Genomic DNA, 20076 nt, shown 5'->3' on the forward strand with positions numbered 1-20076 from the left:
CATGTCAATAAATATTGAGGACAAGACAGTGGACAACCAAGATAGCCAGGGGCAGCACGGTGGCGCAGTGGGTTAGCGCTGCTGCCTCACGGCACTGAGGTCCCAGGTTCGAACCCGGCTCTGGGTCACTGTCCGTGTGGAGTTTGCACATTCTACCCATGTTTGCGTGGGTTTCGCCCCCACAACCCAAATATGTGCTGGGTAGGTGGATTGAACACACTAAATTGCCCCTTAATTGGAAAAATGAATTGGGTACTCTAAATTTATAAAATAAAAAAAAATTAAAAATTGAAACGCCCAGCGTTCAAATCGAGATTGCAAAAGCATGGCATGGCCACCAGTTCTCCAATCCGGCCTGGAAGTCGTCCCAGGCTCCCCTTTGCAGACCGAGCACACGGACATTCTCTGTCCAGCCCCATCTCTCCGAACCAACCAGGATGTTCGACCTACCATGCAGCAGGATTTTCAAGGACTGAAAGTGAGCCCCCACTGAGGGGACTGCCCTATCGACTGACTGGATTCTCTTCTCCGCTGCATCTATTCTCTTTGAGATATCCCGCAGTTTATCAGTGTGAACTGCGTTTCCCATTTGAGAGGGAGAGCTGACTGGTGGTTTAAAGTGAGGATCACCACACCTCAGACAAGGTTGAGATGACGGGGGGCCCTTCATGAATAACCTCAGCCGGTCACAGTGATACTGGCCTGAAACTACGTTATATCAAAACGAAAGAGGCAGCAGGATAGCAAGTAAATACTTAAAAGGGGAAGAGCGAGACCATGCCAGAAGCAAAGTGTAGGTTAAATTTAACATGGGGTTTTTCAAACTGCGGGTCGCAACCAGTAGGTGGTTTGCAGGCGGGCGTCGGCAGGGTAACAGAGCGATTGGTTGTGGCGTTCGCAATCGCGGGAAAAGCACCCAACGGCCAAAACCGGCTTTTAAATTGAGAATCTCGGCCGTGACTGGCTTTTAAATAGAATGATACAGTTTTCCAGCAAGTAGCGGCAGCAGAGAGCAGGTCAAGCACCTGACACGTACACTGATGCCACGCAACTTGTACATCCATGCTTTTTTCACAAAATCACAGAGGAGAGATTCCTCCATTTTCTAGCTCCGAGCAAGCAAGGCAATAGGACTGTGGAGAACTGAAGATGGATCGTTTTAAACAAAGAAAAAAATGAAATCTGAAATAAAGCAGTGTAAAGGTGATTTCTTGAGTTGTGGCACTGTTAATTGTGCCAATGCAAATCAAGGATGCAAAGCTCATGTGTGTTCTATGCAGGGAAGTACTGGCAAATGAAAGTTTAAAACCCTCAAAACTTCAAAGACATGACGTGTTTGAGGACAAACTCTTGATTTTTTTTTTTCAAAAGATGCAGCGAGAACTTAAATCATCAGTTGAAGTCCTGAGCAGAAATTTACCATTGAATGATAAAACAAGGGAGATCGTGAGGACCAAGCAGGCTCACCTGTCGCATTAAAAGTAAGCAAAAAGGTGTGTCGCAAAGGTCAGGTGGCGTGGGACGCGAAGGTCAGGTGGTGTAGGTCGCGAAGGTCAGGTTGCGTGGGTCGCGAAGGTCAGGTTGCGTGGTTTGTGAAGGTCAGGTTGCGTGGTTCGCGAAGGTCAGGTGGCATGGGTCGTGAAGGTCAGTTGGTGTAGGTCGCGACGGTCAGGTTGCGTGGTTCGCGAAGGTCAGGTGGTGTAGGTCGCAAAGGTCAGGTTGCGTGTTTTGCGAAGGTTAGGTTGCATTTGTCCCGAAGGTCGGCCGGTTGCTAAAAGGGGGTCCCGGGAAAAAAGTTTGATAATCACTGATTTAAAATACATAAAATGGGCTTAATATCTTCTGTGTTTTGTGTTTCAATTCAATTCTGATATAACTCAAATACTGGACTTAAGGTGTACATTCCTGTTAAATTGATATACTTACTGTCATCTGTTTGTGGTTGTGTTCTTAGAGAGACAATGCAGTGCCCCTGTCTACCTCAGCCCTTCACAGGTGGCTTTCTCGAAGACTGTTGGGAGTGGGACATTAATGCCAAGTCACCAGCGGTGTTACTTTCTCCTTGCCGGAGAGCAGTTTACTTCCACGTTGACTCCCTCTTACAAAGTGAAGCTACAGCTGGAGTGAGAGGAACAAAAGGTGGCAGCAAAATAGACATTTCTGTGGCGTGTTTTCGTTTTGCTAAGATACCAGGTCATTGCCAAACTGGGGAAAGGTTATTTTAGATACATGATCAAGTGTCTCACATCAACACATTTTCTAATGTATCGACGGCCTTAGTTTGCATCCATCTTGGGGCTTTCATGCTGATACCCACTGTAATGTTATGGTAGGTGGACCCAATCATTTTGTTTCGCTGGCACAGTCCTGATTTGTGCCCCATCGCCCTGTGGTCAATGTAAGGAAAATCAATTGTTGCCTCAATCTGGTAACAGATTAGCAGTAATTTTGTGCTCTGGATTCTTGTCCACTTGCAAATGGAGTGTGACGAGTTTTCCTGACAGAAATCGAGAAGGAAGGGAAAGAAGAGGGGGAGGAAGTGAGAATCTCAGTTCACTCATCATGGCTTCAGCGATATACCAAATCTCAACGCCATCATCCAATTTGTACCGTGGCATTCCTGACTGGATGTCGAATGCCAGAAGTACGAGAGTAAAGTCACCATAGTCGCAGATGACCATAGCTGCCCCTTTGAGGGGGAAAGCGGACTTGTGCTGATTTAACCTGAGGATCACCCACACCTCAAGTGAGGGGCAAGGTTGAGGAGGCAGAGCCTTCATGAATAACCTCAGCCAGTACGCCAATTGAGCTAAACCAGCCCCCATTAATAGTGTTATAACATAATTCATGCAAAAAGAGGGACAATCGCGAGTTGGCCACCCATTTTATATTATTGGAAAAGAAAATGGAAAGAGTGTAAAACTGGAGGCTGATTCCTTATGACCTGTTTATCAACCAGCGATAAAAGTTAAAATTACACCTAAAGTGATTCTGAAGTTTTTGTTCTGCTGCCATTGCAATCGCTTACTGCTTTGGAATTCAGCCACATTACATTTATTGTTAAGACTTTAATGTTTCACAGATAATATGGACAACAAACACAATCTAGACAATGCAGTATAGAATCATAGAAGAATCATAGAATTCTGACAGTGCAGAAGGAGGCCATTCAGCCCACCAACTCTGCACCGACCCTCTGAAAGAGCACCCTACCTAGGTCCACTCCCCCACCCCATCCCTGTAACCCCACCTAACCTGAACCCCGGATAATAGAGAGTTTGCGCAGGGCCCTGGAACAGGACCCCTGGCTGTGTGGTCACCGGAGATGAAGTGTGAAGGCCTGTTATATTGGGTGCTATCTACCGGCCGTCCACGCTGGCAGGGTATACTGCTCCTGCGCGACACAAGGGTTTCCCAGCAGCGAGTAAATGCATTAACTAGAAAATCCCATTGACAATGCCGGGGTCGCTACTTCCCGCCGGCGGGACGCTCCGCCGCTGATAACACACGGCGGGTTGGTCGGTTAATCCCGTCCATTGTGTTCTGTGCCTGTTACTTAATTACCTTTGTCTCATATCAATAAACCCCTTTGTTAACTACCGGAAGCCTCCAGTGTATGACTCGAGCTACCACAGGCTTCTTCACCACCTGCTGCACCTGCATGCTTACTTTCAGCGACTGGTGTACAAGGACACCCAGATCTCGTTGCCCATTCCTGCCTCTCAATGTTTGGCATTCATATCATAATGTACCTTCCTGTTTTTGCAGCAAAGTTGATAACCTCACATTTATCCACATTATACAGAATCTTCCATTCATTTACCCACTCACTCAACTTGTCCAAATCACACAAGCATTTCTGCATCCTCCTCACAGCTCACCCTCCCACCCAGCTTTGCATCATCTGAAATTCGGAGACTTTACATTTAGTTCCCCACCTAAATCATTTATATTGTGAATATCTGGGGTCCAAGCACTGACCCCTGCAGCACTCCACTAGTCACTGCCTGCCATTTGGAAAAGATCTGTTTGTTCTTACTCTTTGTTTTTGTCTGCCAACCAGTTTTCTATCCATCTCAATACACTATCACCAATCCTAATGCGTTTTAATGTTACACACTAATTTCTTATTTGAGGCTTTGCCGAAAGCCAAATAAACCACATCTACTGGTTCCCCCGCATCAAGTCTGCTATAATATAATATAATCTTTATTATTGTCACAAGTATGCTTACATTAACACTGCAATTAAGTTACTGTGAAAAGCCCCTAGTCGCCACATTCCGGCGCCTGCTCGAGGACACAGAGGGAGAATTCAGAATGTCCAATTCACCTAACAGCACGTCTTTCGGGACTTGTGGGAAGAAACTGGAGGAAACCCAACGCAGACACAGGGAGAACGTGCAGACTCCGCACAGACAGTGACCCAAGCTGGAATCGAACCTGGGACCCTGGCGCTGTGAAGCAACAGTACTAACCACTGTGCTACCATACTAGTTACATCCTTGAAGAATTCCAGTAGATCTGTCAAACATGATTCCCCTTTAGTAAATCCACGCTGACTCTATCCGATCCTGCTGCTGTTTTCCAAGTGGTCTGCTATTAAATCTTTTATAATGGACTCTAGCATTTCCCTCACTATCTACGTCAGGCTGACTGGTCTATAATTCCCTGTTTTCTCTCTACCTCCTTTTTTAAATAGTTGGTTACATTAGCTACCCTTGAATCTGTAGGAACTGTTCCAGAGTCTATAGAATCTTGGAAGTTAACTACCAGTGTATCCATTATTTCTATGGTCACTACTCTGGGATGCAGATTATCAAGCCCTGAGGATTTATTGGCCTTCAATCCCATCAATTTTCCCAACACTATTTCTCTATGGAATGCTGATTTCCTTCAGTTCCTCCTTCTCACAAAACCCTATATTCCCCAACATTGCTCATACGTTATTTGTGTCCTCCTTTGTGAAGACAGGACCAAAGTATGTATTTAGCTGGTCAGCCATTTCTTTGCTCTCTATTATAAATTCCACCGTCAACAACCAAGAAATAAATCACCCCGAAGCCTTCACAATTGTGGCTGGAGACTTCAACCAGGCCAACCTCAGGAAGGTTCTACCCAAACTCCATCAACATATGTCCTGCCCCATCAGAGGTGCAAACACTCTGGGCCACCGCTACACGAGCATCAAAGGTGCCTACCGCTCCATTCCCCGACCTCACTTTGGCAAATCCAACCACAAGTCGGTATTCCTACTTCCGGCTTACAAATAGCAACCCATGCGCTCTTTGAATGTTTGCCATTACCTATCCACTGTATTCCCTTTTAAGTAACATTCCTCAATCCATCATAGTCAACGCACCCCTTATAACATCATTGTTTCCTTTATTAGATTCAGGACCCCGAGTCGCAGAATCAACTACGTCACTCTCCACCTTAATGAAGAATTCCAGCATATTATGATCGCTCATCCCCAAGGGACCTCGCAAAACTAAACTGTCAATTATTCCTTTCTCATTGCACAATACCCAGTGCAGGATGGCCTGTTTTCGAGTTGGTTCCTCAACATACTGCTCCAGAAAACCATCCCATCTGCACTCCAGGAATTCCTCCTCTACAGTCTTGATTTTCCCAATCTATGTGCAGATTAAAGTCACCCATAATTAAAGATGGTCCTTTATCGCATGTGTCTCTAATTTCCTGTATAATACCATTCCCAAAATCACCACAACAGTTGGGAGTCGATATACCACCCCCATGACTGTTTATTGCCCCATGGTGTTTCTCAGTACTACCCATACAGATTCAATGTCATCAGAGCTAATATCCTTCCTCACTATTGCGTTAATTTCCTCTTCAACCAGCAATACAACCCCACTGCCGTTTCCATTTTGTCTGTTCTTCCTAAATACTGAACACCTCTGGAGTTCAATTCCCATCCAGGGCCACCTTTTAAGTTTCCGAACTCCCAACTATAATCATACCCGTTACATCTATTTGTGCAATGAATTTATCCACTTCATCGTGAATCCTCCGCGCACTCAGGCACAAAGCCTTTAAGGCTTGCCTTCTTCACATTACTTACCTGATAACGTTTTTGCACCCTCCCAAGTTTCATTTTTGTAATTCCCTCCAATCATTGTGCAACCATTATTCCAGCAGTTCCACTTCATTTTATGTTGTATTCTCTCTGTCATTTCAGTTGCTTTCAATCTTAGTTATTTCAACCATAAAAACATATAAAAAACCACTCATTAATATTGCTAATTTTTAAACTACTTTATGCCCAAATGTGGATGCTGATAATATTAACTGACAAAAGTTTAATATGTGAGCACCATATGTCACCATTTTGTGTTGCAGCAGCTGTATCAAATCATTTAAAATAAACTCAATTAAAATCACAGATTATTGTCTGAATCCAGTCACATTCGTTCACCAATATTTCCAGCAGCAATTTCACATTTTACCTGTTTCTTGAGAAAATACTCTGGTGAAGACATGGGAAACGAAAAGGAGACTAAACAATATACTGTTATCTCAAAATGTTTGGGCGCGAAGTAACATTAATGTGGCTCTGAACATTGTTTGGAATCATATATTGAACATATTGAGCAATTGAAAATATATTTAGTAAATCCACCTTTTTATTCATCATTGCAGGGTTTACCCATGGGGTACACTATTGGGAAGTGAAATTTCTTGAACCTCCATATGGTACATCTGTCATGGTGGGTGCAGGGACTAAGCAAGCACGTCTTCATCTTGGCAATTACACATTTGTAAACTTGCTGGGTAAGTAAGAATGGTGTCAGCTTTAATAAGGACACGGGAGTCCACACCGAGTAAAGTAACAAATTAGATTTATTTACAATAGGTATATAGACTGCCCGGCATCGCCCTACTGGGTTCCCCTCTTTCTGGTCTGTGCCTCACAGGCCGACCTTTTATACAATAGTTAATTAGAGTTCCCCCGCCCCCTAGTGGAGTTCTTGTGATCCCGAGGACCACGGAAAAGACAAGCAGCCCCACCGCATAGGTCCCATGCGGGATATTACATTGTGTTGTTACTCGTGTCTTAATAAAGCTCGTAGTCTCAAATGTGGAGAAGATGCTTTATTGTGAGTTCGTTCTCTCTTCAGAGCTGTTTCCTAAGGTTACCTTCAGTGCTCCTAGCTGGTGTGGGTGTATCTGTCCTGCTCCAAGTTCTGCCCTCTGTGAAGTGTGTCCTAACTTCCTGTCCCCGTCTATTTATATGGCTCTCCCGTGCCCCCTCTAGTGTTTGCTCAGTTGTATTGCATCTAGTTAACTTGTGATCACCACATCCCCCTTTTTCTCTTTACATATTTTCTGTACATCGTTAAAGAAAATTGTACATCCTGTCCTGGTGTATTTATAGCTCTCCCTCTGGTGTTTGCTCAGTTGTTTTGTATCTAGTCAATCTACGATCACCACATCCCCCTTTTTCTCTTTACATATTTGCTGTACATCGTTAAAGAAAATTGTAGAAAACAGTTACTTATGATATGCGTATCTATACAGGTGATGGTGCTATTGCATATTGTACAAAGCCAATGTAGTTATATGTCCAATCTTAATAAAAACATTTATGAGTCCAAACTTGATGAATTTGTTCAGAGCTTTTTTTTTTTCTTTTTGTTGTTGATGACGTGGTGATATTGATATTGCAAGTCCGCTGTGAATGTTGTTGGTGTTCCTTGTTATTTTAAGTACCCAATGCATCATCCCGAGGTGTGTGCATGGTCACCTCACTGATGTTGACTGGCATGGACTTTTTTCTGTGCTTGTGGTGTTGATTTATTGTCTCATCCGCCTTGGATGCTGGTGTGCTTGCTCCTCTTCTGGAGCAGACGTGAGTTTGTGCGATTCGTTGTCATCCCATGACAAGTTTGTAGTCTTGTCATCGTTTTGCAGTGTGCTGTGGCATTGTCCTTCATGTGCCGAGTAGTACCATTGTGTACAAGTCGTTGTTTCATTGCTGTTGTTTCTGTCGTTCCTGTTTTTGTTGTTTTCGTTGCCGTACTTGTTGCTGTTTTTGTCGTTTCTGTCTTTGGTGTTGGCACTGTCGTTGTTCCTGACTTTGTTGTTTTCGTTGCCGTTCGTGTTGCTGTTTTTGTCGTTTCTGTCGTTGGTGTTGTCGCTATCTTTGTTCCTGACTTTGTTGTTTTCGTTGCCGTTCTTGTTGTTTCTGTCTCTGTCGTTGTCGCTATCTTTGTGCCTGACTTTGTTGTTTGTCTTGTCGCGCTTCATGTTGCTTTTGTTCTTGCTGTTGTTTGTCCCGTTTCTGCTGTGCTTCTTTTGACTTTTGTTTTTCTTGTTATACTCTATTCGTGTCCCGAGTGGATAATTTGAGTCATTGAGCATTTCGTCTCGAGAGTGGTGCGAATGATCTGATGTTGCATTGGTGCAGGTGACCTCAATCATTTGTGGAGAATTGGATTCCTCATCTTTGCTTTCTTGGTGCTCCTCTTCCGGAGTCAAATTCTTCTCGATTTCATTTGACGCGGTATCTCTGGATTCTTGGCGCTCCTCTTCTGGAGTCAAAACCTCCATGATTACAATTGACGTGATGTCTGTGAACTTCTGGCGCTCCTCTTCTGGAGTCCAAATCTGCATGATTTCAGTTGACGTGGTGTCTCCGGACTCTTGGTGCTCCGCTTCTGGAGTTGAAATCTTCATGATTTCCGTTGATGTTGTCTCACTGGACTCCAGGTGCTCCTCTTCTGCGCGGCTTGCGCAGTTTAAAAAAGATCGCGGTGCCGATCGTGATGCGCATGCGCGGCTTGCGCATGCGCATCACGATCGGCACCGCAATCTTTTTTAAACTGCGCATGCGCGGCTTCCGGTTCCGGCGCATGCGCAGACGCCATTTGTAGTTCTTTGCTTACCGGAGACTGCAAAATGTGCTCCAACGCCATTTTTTGGCGTTTTTCGCAGATTTCAGGGATTTTTCTTTCCCACCAGGACTCGATCTCCAAAATTCGTAAGTAATCTTCTCTTCCCGATTTGGACAGGGTTTCAGCGTTTTGGCTTTGTGAGAAATTCTTGTTATTTCTTCTTTTTGATCTGTACTTTTCATTCGCGATTTCTTGTTCTTTTCGTGATTTTTTAAGTTTTGCATCACTCAGTCTCTGTGCAGTTTGGACTCTGAGCATGCCTTGCTGTTCAAATTTCTCACAGTACTCTTCAAATTTGTTTAGTAACGTTTGTAAGCTGTTTCTGTCTTCATCTTTTGAGTATTTAAATCCATTATACACTTTCCTATTTACAGGCCCTGCGGTGTGAATTGCTATTTTAATGTTGTCGGAGGCTTCTTGTACCTCATTAGCTACGAGATAAAAATCAAACATTTGTTTAAACCTTTTCCAGACATTTCTTACATTGCCAGTCAGGTCTAGCTGATCTGGGTATCCAAGCCACATCCTCGAATTAGCGATGTCTTCCCAAGTCAGATGTCCAGTGGGAGATTTCCATGCCATTTTGAGCTTTCTGTATCTGCCACTGAGTTGTCCTGTAGTAAGCGTCTGAAGCCACTCCTGGGTACCATGTGTTGTTACTCGTGTCTTAATAAAGCTCGTAGTCTCAAATGTGGAGAAGATGCTTTATTGTGAGTTCGTTCTCTCTTCAGAGCTGTTTCCTAAGGTTACCTTCAGTGCTCCTAGCTGGTGTGGGTGTATCTGTCCTGCTCCAAGTTCTGCCCTCTGTGAAGTGTGTCCTAACTTCCTGTCCCCGTCTATTTATATGGCTCTCCCGTGCCCCCTCTAGTGTTTGCTCAGTTGTATTGCATCTAGTTAACTTGTGATCACCACATACATCAGCATATTACAGTCCTTAAGTGCTGGCCTAGTTCAGCTTATTATATGTTAACATAGTAAGAAGTCTTACAATACCAGGTTAAAGTCCAACAGGTTTTTTTGGAATTACGAACTTTCTGAGTGTAGCTCCTTCATCAGGTGACTCACCAGATGAATGAGCTACGCTCCGAAAGCTAAGACTTCTTACTGTGCTCACCCCAGTCCAACGCCGGCATCTCCACATTATGTTAACATAGTCCTCCTTCCACAGGTCAGGTTGCAGTCCATCCCTTCCAATCTCTTCAGGACAATCATAGGATCATAAGGAAGAGGAGCAGGAATAGGCAATTCAGCCCCTCCAGCCTGCGCTGTCATTTGATAACCTCAAGTCTGTTCTGACTGTGGATTGATCTCCACCTTCCCGCCTGGTCCCCATAACCCCTGGATCCCTTGTTGATCAAGAATCTAACTTAGCCTTGAATATGTTTAATGGTCCATTAAATATATTGAATATTCCATTGCTCTCTGGGGAAGAGAATTCCAAAGACTAACGACACGCTGAGAGAAAAAAAATCCTCCGCAGCTCAATCTTAAACGGAAGACGCCTTATGTTTAAACGTTGTCTCTTGATGCTGCAGTTCCTCACAAGACCACTTTCTAAATGACTGACATCACAGAATCATAGAATTTACAGTGCAAAAGGAGGCCCTTTGGCCCATCACGTCTGCACTGGCCCTTGGAATGAGCACCCGACTTAAGCCCACACTTCCAACCTATCCCCGTTACCCAGTAACCCCCCCCCCCTATTATTAGGTATTAGGCTGACTGGACCACAGTTTCCTGCTTTCTGTCTCCCTCCTTTATTGAATAGAGTTGTTATATTTGTGGCTTTCCAATCCGCTGAGACCTTTACAGAATCTGGGAAATTTTGGAAGATCACCATCAATGCATCCACTGTCTTTGCATCCACTTATTTTAAATTCCCAGGATGCAGATCCCATTTGCTTTCCTGGTGCTTTTTTCCGGTGATCTTGATTTAAGTTCCTCCCGTTTGCACAGCGGTACAGTGGTTAGCACTGCTGCCGCACAGCGCCAGAGACCCGGGTTCAATTCCGGCCTTGGGTCATTGTCTGTGTGGAGTTTGCACTTTCTCCCCGTGTCGGCGTGGGTTTCCTCCGGGTGCTCTGGTTTCCTCCCACAGCCCAAAGATGCAGGGTAGGTGGATTGGCCATGTTAAATTGCCTGTTTGGGTTACGGGGATAGGGCGGGGGATTGGGTCTAGGTAAGTTGCTCTTTCAGAGGGTCGGTGCAGACTCGATGGACCAAATGGCCACCTTCTGCACAGTAGGAATTCAATGATTCTACTATTCATGTGAGTCCATGGTCAGTTTACCAAATTGAGGTAAGTTGAAATTAAGAAGTTCTCTTAAAAATATTCATACATCATGAATAAAAATAAGTTACTAACTCAGACATTTTAAAGTCTGTCAGTCTACAACAGTTAATGTGGGAGATTGTACGGCTTACACACAAATATGATGGTGCTCTGACTTTCTTAACATTTATATGAAGCATTTTTTTCTTTTTCGAATGCTATTTAAACAGAAAAATCTTAATACAAATATAAGCAAAACTGTAATCGCTAATGCTTCTGTTTGAATTATCCTGTTGGCCCACACTCAGTCCCCAAATGCTTTAGCTCAGCTACTGCTGATTATTTTCATTTCATTCATGTTCCAGCTTAAGTGGATCACAGAATTGTTATGGTGCAAAAGGTGGCCACGTGGCCCATTGTGTCTGTCCAAGCTCTCCACAAAAGCATCATGACTTAGTGCCATTCCCTTGCCTTTCCCCCATACCCCTGCACAATGATTCTATTCAAATGATCATCTGCCCTACTGAATGCCTCAACTAAATCTTCCTCCACCACACATCCAGGCATTGATCCTTGTGGCACTCCACTCTGACATCCTCCCAACCTGAAAATGACCCAAATATGCCTACTCTCTGTTTCTTATTAGCTCGCCACTTCTATCCGTGCTAATATGTTACCCGCTACACGACAGACTCTTATTTTGTGAAATAACCTTTAATGTGGCACATCATTGAATGTCTTTTAGAAATCCAAGTACACCACATCTACAGATCCCCCTCTATCTGTAAGAACCAAAAATGTTTCTCAATGTTTGGATCAGTCAGGTGATAGGATTCAAGGCCATCACTAGATTCCTTCAGAGGCAGGGGTAATTAATGGCACAAATCTGGTTCCCACAGAGCAGTCCGGAATCTTTGTCAACAGCCAGAGGTTTCAGATGTTATAGAATCATAGAAACCCTACGGTGCTGAAGAGGGTATTTGGCCCATTCAGTCGGCACCAACCCTCTGAAAGACCACCCTACCTAGGCCCACTCCCCTGCTCTATCCCCATAACCCCACCAAACCTGCACACCCCTTGACATTAGTGGGTAATTTTAGCATGTCCAATCCATGCTGGTTTGCAGGGGCTGGTTTAGCACAGGGCTAAATCGCTGGCTTTGAAAGCAGACCAAGGCAGGCCAGGAGCACGGTTCAATTCCCGTACCAGCCTCCCCGAACAGGCGCCGGAATGTGGCGACTAGGGGCTTTTCATAGTAACTTCATTTGAAGCCTACTCGTGCCAATAAGCGATTTTCATTTTAATTTCATCTAACCTGATCAGAATATATAATGCAGGAGTTGGGACGTCTTGTTGAAGTTGTACAGGACATTGATAAGACCACACATGGAATACTGTGTTCAGTTCTGGTCACACTATTATGGGAAGGATATTGTTAAACTAGAAAGATTGCAGAAGAGATTTACGGGGATGCTACCAGGACTTGATGGTCTGAGTTATAAGGAGAGGCTGGATAGACTGGGACTTTTTTCTCTGGAGCATAAGAGGCTTAGGGGTGATCTTATAGAGGTCGATAAAATAATGAGGAGCATCGATAAGGTAGATAGTCATCATATTTTCCCAAAGGTAGAGGAGTCTAGAACTAGAGGGCATAGGTTTAAGGTGAGAGGAGAGAGATACAAAAGAGACCAGAGGGTAACATTCTTCACACAGAGGGTGGTGAGCATCTGGAACGGGCTGCCAAAGGCGGTCGTAAGAGGCAGGTACAGTTTTGTCTTTTAAAAAGCAGTTAGACAGTTACATGGGCAGGGTGAGTATAGAGGGATATGGGCCAAATACATGCAAGTGGGACTAGCTTAGTGATAGAAACTGGGCAGCATGGACCAGCTGGGCCGAAGGGCCTGTTTCCATTCTGTAACCATCTATGACTCTATAACCTGCACCTCTTTGGACTGTGGGAGGAAACCCACACAAACATGGGGAGAACGTGCAAACTCCACACAGTTACCCAAGGCCGGTATACTGTGAGGCAGCAGTGCGAATCACTGTGCCACCCATGCACAATGTTTAATGGGGTTACGGGGATAGGGCAGGGGAATGGGGCTAGGTAGGGTGCTGTTTCAGAAGGTTGGTGCAGACTCAGTGGGCCGAATGGCCTCCCTCAACACTTATAGGGATTAGATGATTTTGTAACATCTGAAAGCCCTGGCTGTTTACAAAGGCTCCTGACTGCTCTGTGTGATCAAGTCAAACCAATTATCCAGGCTATTGCACAGTGCCCAGGAAACTGCCATGCAGGGCCGGCCCAAGGCACCGGCAACTCGGGCTGTCGCCCGGGGCGCCATGTGTTAGGGGGCGCCAGAGACTCGGGTCCCGCGCATGCGCAGTTGGGCTGGTGCCAACCAGCGCATGCGCGGTGGCCGCCCTCCCCCAGGGTGGCCGCCCTCCCCCAGGGCGAACCCCCGCCCGCCCGCCCCCCCTTCCGTCCGTCCGCCCCCCCCTTCCGTCCGTCCCCCCCCCCTTCCGTCCGTCCGCCCCCCCTTCCGTCCGTCCGCCCGTCCGTCCGCCCTCCCTCGGCCCCGGCCCCCCCTCGCCCCCTTCCCCCCCCCCCCCCCCCCCCACCCGAAGGGCGCCGAAGTTCAGCTTGCCCGGGGCGCCAGCAACCCTAGGGCCGGCGCTGCTGCCATGATTCATACATCCTGAGGCAGTTCAGGTGCCACCCAGTTGTCTTTGTGGATGGATCCTGGGTGACAAGGGCTACATACTAAAGACATGGCTGCTTCCACCTGTGTGGCACTCCAACACTGAGGCAGAGGAGATGTACAACTGCTGCCATGTGACAATAAGGATGACCATTGAACAGACCATGGTCTTTCTAAAAATGAGGTTCAAATGCCTGGAAACATCTTGGGGACCTTGTAATACTCCCCATCAAAGGGTCTCACATATGTGGTGGTATCTCTCACTCCATAACCACTTTCACCCTCATTCTCACCCTCACCCACTCTCACTGTCACCCACTCTCACCGTCACACACTCTCACCCTCATCCACTCGCACCCTCATCTACTCTCAGTCTTGCACGCTCTCCCACTCTCACCTACACACACAAACATTGTTACCCTCACCCACACATACTCTCACCCTCACACACACCCTCACCCACTCTCACCCCCATCCACCCTCACCCACTTTCACTGCCTCTCATCTTCTCCCATTCTCATCTACACACGCCTACACACACAACCACTCTGACCCTCACCCCCTCTCAGCCTCACTCACTCTCACCCTCACCTACTCTCATCCTCTTCCAATCTCACATTCATCCACTCTCATACTGATCCACTCTCACCCTCACCCAATCGCACAGTCCCTCACCCTCTCCCATTATCACCTACACCCTCTCCCATTATCACCCCACCCTCATACCCACCTTAGGGGCATAGCCTCAAAATAAGGGGAAGTAGATTTAGGACTGAGTTTAGGAGGAACTTTTTCACCCAAAGGGTTGTGAATCTATGGAATTCCGTGCCCAGTGAAGCAGTTGAGTCTCCTTCATTAAATGTTTTTAAGGTAAAGATAGATAGTTTTTTGAAGAATAAAGGGATTAAGGGTTATGGTGTATGGGACGGAAAGTGGAGCTGAGTCCACAAAAGATCAGCCATGATCTCATTAAATGGTGGAGCAGGCTCGAGGGGCCAGATGGCCTACTCCTGCTCCTAGTTCTTATGTTCTTATGTTCATCCACTCTCACCCTCCCCTTGGGCCCTCCTAACTCATCTCTTCTCAAAGAATAAAGAACAAAAAAAAGTACAGCATCGGAACAGGCCCTTTGGCCCTCCAAGCCTGTGCGAATCATGATGCCCTACTAAAAAAAACCTTCTGCCCTTACTCAGTCCGTATCCCTCTAGGGCTGGTTTAGCTCAGTGGGCTAGACTGCTGGTTTGTGATGCAGAACAAGGGCAGCAACACGGGTTCAATTCCCGTACCAGCTGAGAATTCTGAATTCTTCCTCTGTGTACCCGAACAGGCGCTGGAATGTGGCGACTAGGGGCTTTTCACAGTAACTTCATTGCAATGTTAATGTAAGCCTACATGTGACAATAAAATTATGATTTATTTATTTTACTCCCTCTCTCTTCATGTATCCATCCAGATCCCTCTTAAATGTTGCTAATGTGCCCGTTTCCACCACATCCTCGGGCAGCGCGTTCCAGGCACCCACCACTCTCTGTGTGAAAAACGTACCCTGCACATCTCCCTTAAACTTTCCCCCTCTCACCTTGAACCTGTTCCCCCATGTAATTGAGACTTCCACCCTTGGAAAAAGCCGCTGACTATCCACCCTGTCTATGCCTCTCATAATTTTGTAGACCTCAATCAGGTCTCCCCTTAGCCTCCATCTTTCCAGTGAAAACAATCCGAGTTTATTCAACCTTTGCCCTTAGCCAACACCCTTGAGACCAGGCAACATCCTGGTGAACCTTCTTTGCACTCTCTCCAAAGCTTCCACATCCTTCTGATAATGTGCTGACCAGACCTGCACCCAATACTACAAATGCGGCGTAACTAAGGTTTTATACAGCTGCAACATGATTTCCAAACTCTTCTACTCAGTGCCCCAGCTGATGCAGGCCAGAATGCCCTGTGCCTTCTGAATCACCTGGGCCATCTGTGTTGCCACTTTTAGGGAACTGTGGACCTGCACGCCCAGGTCCCTCTGTATGTTAATGCTCCTAAGGGTTCTGCCATTTATAGTATAATTCGTACCGAGATTTGATCCTCCAAAACGCATCACCTCGCATTTGTCTTGTCAAAGAAATTGAATTTTTTTTAAACATCTGGAGCTATTCAGCAAAAACAAAACAGATAGTAGGCCCCAAGAGCTGCGGAGTGGATTCATTCAAATGTTTCTGGATGTACCCATATTCTTCTCTCCTGGGGCCTATGGTTAGGGTTCGGTTCCTGTAGAGACAGGCTCGTGCCTGTCCTGCTCCAGTACATGGGATGGCCACAGTGGCCAGCCTCTGGGTACCTGGAGGAGCCTGGCATATGGTGTGAATATGGTAAATGCCACATTGGGTGGCCTCTGGGTGTCTGAGCCCTTTTTCACAGTAACTTCATTGAAGCCTACTTGTGACAATAAGCAATTATATTATAATTAATTTCCTGGTCTGAATGGTTCTCCTTGGAAATTAAACTGAGAGATATGGGGCGCAATTCTCCGCACTCACGACGGTGCGGAGAATAGCAGGGGTCGTAAATTTTTACAGCCACGCTAGTCCGACGCCCTCCCGCTATTCTCCCCCCCCCCCCCCCCCCCCCCCCCCCCCCCCCCCCAACGCCCAACTCCCGACACGAATCGCTGCCGCCGTTTTTTTACGGCCAGCAGCGATTCTCAGCTGGCCGATGGGCCGAATTCCAAGCCCTTTACGGCCGTTTTTACGAACGGCAAACACACCTGGTCTGGCCGTTCGTAAAAACGGCCGTAAAGTCCCGATCTTGGCAACCATGGCACCGATTGGCACGGCAGTACCACGGCCGTGCCAAGGGTGCCATGGGCCCGCGATCGGTGGGCACCGATCGCGGGCAGCGGGTCCGATTCCCGCGCACTCTTTGTCCTTCCGCCGCCCCGCTGTATCACTTCGCGAGGCGGCTGAGGGGCATCCCGGCCCGCGCATGCGCGGGTTTCGCGCAAATGCGCGATGACGTCATCCACGCATGCGCGGGTTGGAGTCTTCCAATCCGCGCATGCGCGGCTGACGTCATGTGACGCGTCAGCCGGCGCAAACTCTGGCAAGCGGGCTTAACGAAATTCGTTAAGCCCACGATGCCGGAGTTCACGGCCGCGGCATTCTAGCCCCGACCGGGGACCAGAATCGGTTCCCGGTCGGGGAGGGGGAGGCTGGCGTCAAACCCACCCGGTTTTGACGCCAGCCTTACGATTTCTCCCTGTCTGGGAGAATCGCGCCCATGGGGTGAGATTCTCTAAAAATGGGGCCATGTCCCCACGCCGGCGTGAAAACCGGTGCCAACGACTCCGGCGTCAACGGCCCCCGAAAGTGAGGAATTCTCACCTTTCTAGGGGGCTAGGTTGCCGCTGGAGTCGTCCCCGCCTTCCAGCCGGCAGGGAACGGCCCGCGCGAGTCCGGGCATGCGCGGAACGGCTGGCGTATTTCCGCGCACGCACGGAGGTTCCCTTCTCCGTGCTGGACCTCGAGCAATATGGCGGAGCCCTACAGGGGCCCGGCGCGGAGTAAAGAAGGCCCCCACGGAACCAGCCCGCCTGCCGATCGGTGGGCCCCGATCGCGGGTCAGGCCACCGTGGTCCCTCCTAGGGATCGGATCTTCCCCCCCCCCCCCAACTCACCTTGCAGGCCCCGCCGTGTGGGAAGTGAGTAATCCACGCTGGTGGGACTAGGCTAAACTCGTCGGCCATTCGGCCCATTGGGGCCTGGAGAATCGCCGGGCGGGGTGCCCCCCCACCCGGGCATCGGGTCAGAGAATCCCAGCCATGTTATCTGTTCAGAACCAGTATCTTCATTGTCTTGGGCAATTTATACAGATTAGCAGTTCCCACGCAGCTAATCTTACTACATTCACTCAGTATATAAACGTGCGAGGTTTGTCTCAGGATATGTGACTCCATCTCTGAATGTGACTGCTCAGGTGTTTCTTTTAGTTTTTTTAGTCTTTCTTAATAAATGTTCAAATTTGGAATAATGTTGCATGAAAAGTGGGCGGACCATTTGTCAGTGAGTTGATTCAATCAGATCCAGCACAGTGTTTTTGGGGATTGGGCAGTTCTCTAACCTCATCCTTTCCGCAGGAATGGACTCTGAAAGCTGGGGTTTGTCCTACAAAGGTACAATCTGGCACGGTGGACGAAGCAAGCGGTACACTGAACCCTTTTACGACAAAGCCACAATCATAGGAGTTGATTTAAACCTGTATGATGGTACAATGGCCTTTTACAAGAATGGACACAATTTGGGTGTGGCGTTCACTGGCCTCAATAAGGTAATTAATACTGACGGCTGCAGAGAATATGTGCCATTTATCACCTTGTGAGAAAAAGTGACGGGTAATGAAATATGTTTTCTTTCAACGAAATGGTTTTTCTTATGCTGGTCACCTGCAATATCCTTTACTGCGCTGATGATAGATGAAGTATCTCAGAGAACTGGGTAGCGCAGTGAATGCTTAAATTGTCCTTTCACCTCTGCAAACTGACGCCAGTCTAAACCAATGGGATGAAATTCTCTATCTGTTGCAGTGAGAGCCCATGGTGGGAAAACAGGGCAATTGAGTCCATTTATAGTTGGTGCATCAACAATGGCCTCAGCCAGAGCAGCAAAAATGGGAAATTGAAACATGCAAATATGCAAATTAGGAGCAGGAGTGGGCCACTCGGCCCCTCGAGCCTGCACCGTCATTCAATGGCTGACCTGATTGTAACCTCAACCCCACATTCCTGCCTATCCCCGATAACCTTCACGTCTTTGTTCGTCAGGAATCTATTTAGCTCTGCCTTAAAAATACTCAAAGGGCTGGATTATTTCGTCTCGCCAGCCGCAAGAACGCCACGGGCGAGACGTGGACAATGGAGAAGTCCGTTGACCTCGGGTGGGATTCTCTGGCTGCCGGGCGGACGCGGCTGGAAAATCCCGCCCAAAGACTCTGCTTCCACTCTGCCCTTTGAGGAAAGAGAGTTCCAAAGATTCATGACCCTCTGAGGGAAAACAATATTCTACTCGGCCTGAATTTGTCATCTGTCAGGTGCACGCACTCAGCAGGCTCGGAGGGGCATGTGGACGGCCCAGAGAGCAATTTCAGCCTGATTGGCTGGCTAATTAATGGCCAGCCAGCGTGAACCCTGCACAGTGAAAGGCTGACCGCCGCCGTGGAGGGTGGGAAGAGGGAGGGCGCCAAGAAAAAGAGGGTCAGCCTATCATATCCAGTATGCTCCCGCGGGGGTGAGGGGGCAGGGGACAGCCACTGCGGGGTTATCTCAGCGAGCTGCAGATCCGTGAAAAATAAATATTGTGGTGAAAACTGTGTCAGGCAGCACAATCATACCTTGTCCCCAGACACACTTGTTAATTTTATTTGAGCCCTGACCTTTCAACCCGCCCAGAAATCGAAGTTGTAGCTAAAACGTAAAAGTCGCCTCGCCAATCGGTCCACCCACCAACCATAAAGGGCAGTCGGGCAACGTAAAATTACAGTCAAGTGGTGTTTAACTCATTTTTAAAAGTTTCTTGATTGTTGGTGGGTCCGATTCTGACTCCCGCACACACCTGCCAACCAAAATATAGTCCGCATGCGCTACGATGTTGGGATGGATCCCTGACATAGTTTTGCACAATTTCATGTACTTACAAGTCGGGCACGTTCCCAAACTTTGACATACAATTCTGGCCCTCATCTGTCTTAAATGAACGACTCATTGGCTGGGATTGAAATCGTGCTTGCCGCTGGGGGCAGAGAATGGGGTCTCAGACCCGCGATCGGCTCCAAAAGCCGGGACACGATTCTCCGGCGACCGGTCGCACGTGCGCAATCGACGTGGCACTGGTCGGGGGCTGTTGAAAGAGGCCCCCGCGGCGATTCTCCACGGTCGACCAACCGAGTTCCTGCCGAGTTCCACCTGCGTCATTCCCGTACGGTTTCACCCGGCGGGAGCTTGGACTCATGGCTGTGGTGGCCGTCCTTTTGGGGGGGCAGTGGGATCAGACCTTCGTGGGGGCCTCCACGACTGCCAGGCCCGCGATCGGGGCAACCGATCGGCGGGCGCGCGCGATCCGGGGGGGGGCTATCTTCTTATGCGCCGGCCCGCTGTGTGGCTCCGGCATGTTGCGATGGGGCCGCCGCGAAAACGGCCGCCG

The 20076-nt window shown here is 47.7% G+C and overlaps 1 protein-coding gene across 5 annotated transcripts in view; it reads left to right on the forward strand.

Annotated features, from left to right (window-relative positions):
* Nucleotides 1-20076, forward strand: part of si:dkey-23n7.10 (SPRY domain-containing SOCS box protein 3) — a 39237-nt gene that overhangs the window by 9596 nt on the left and 9565 nt on the right. For 2 of the 5 annotated variants that reach the window (XM_038808246.1, XM_038808248.1), the window contains 4 exons: nt 1372-1481; nt 1955-2139; nt 6663-6794; nt 18018-18208. In XM_038808246.1, the coding sequence (XP_038664174.1) occupies nt 1962-2139; nt 6663-6794; nt 18018-18208 (501 nt within the window). In that variant the 5' untranslated portion in view covers nt 1372-1481; nt 1955-1961. Of the gene's footprint in view, nt 1-1371; nt 1494-1954; nt 2140-6662; nt 6795-18017; nt 18209-20076 lie in introns of all 5 variants that reach the window. The other 3 variants (XM_038808245.1, XM_038808249.1, XM_038808247.1) reach the window with 2 other exon arrangements.

Source organism: Scyliorhinus canicula, chromosome 9 (assembly GCF_902713615.1).
Source record: "Scyliorhinus canicula chromosome 9, sScyCan1.1, whole genome shotgun sequence".
Lineage (NCBI taxonomy): Eukaryota > Metazoa > Chordata > Chondrichthyes > Carcharhiniformes > Scyliorhinidae > Scyliorhinus > Scyliorhinus canicula.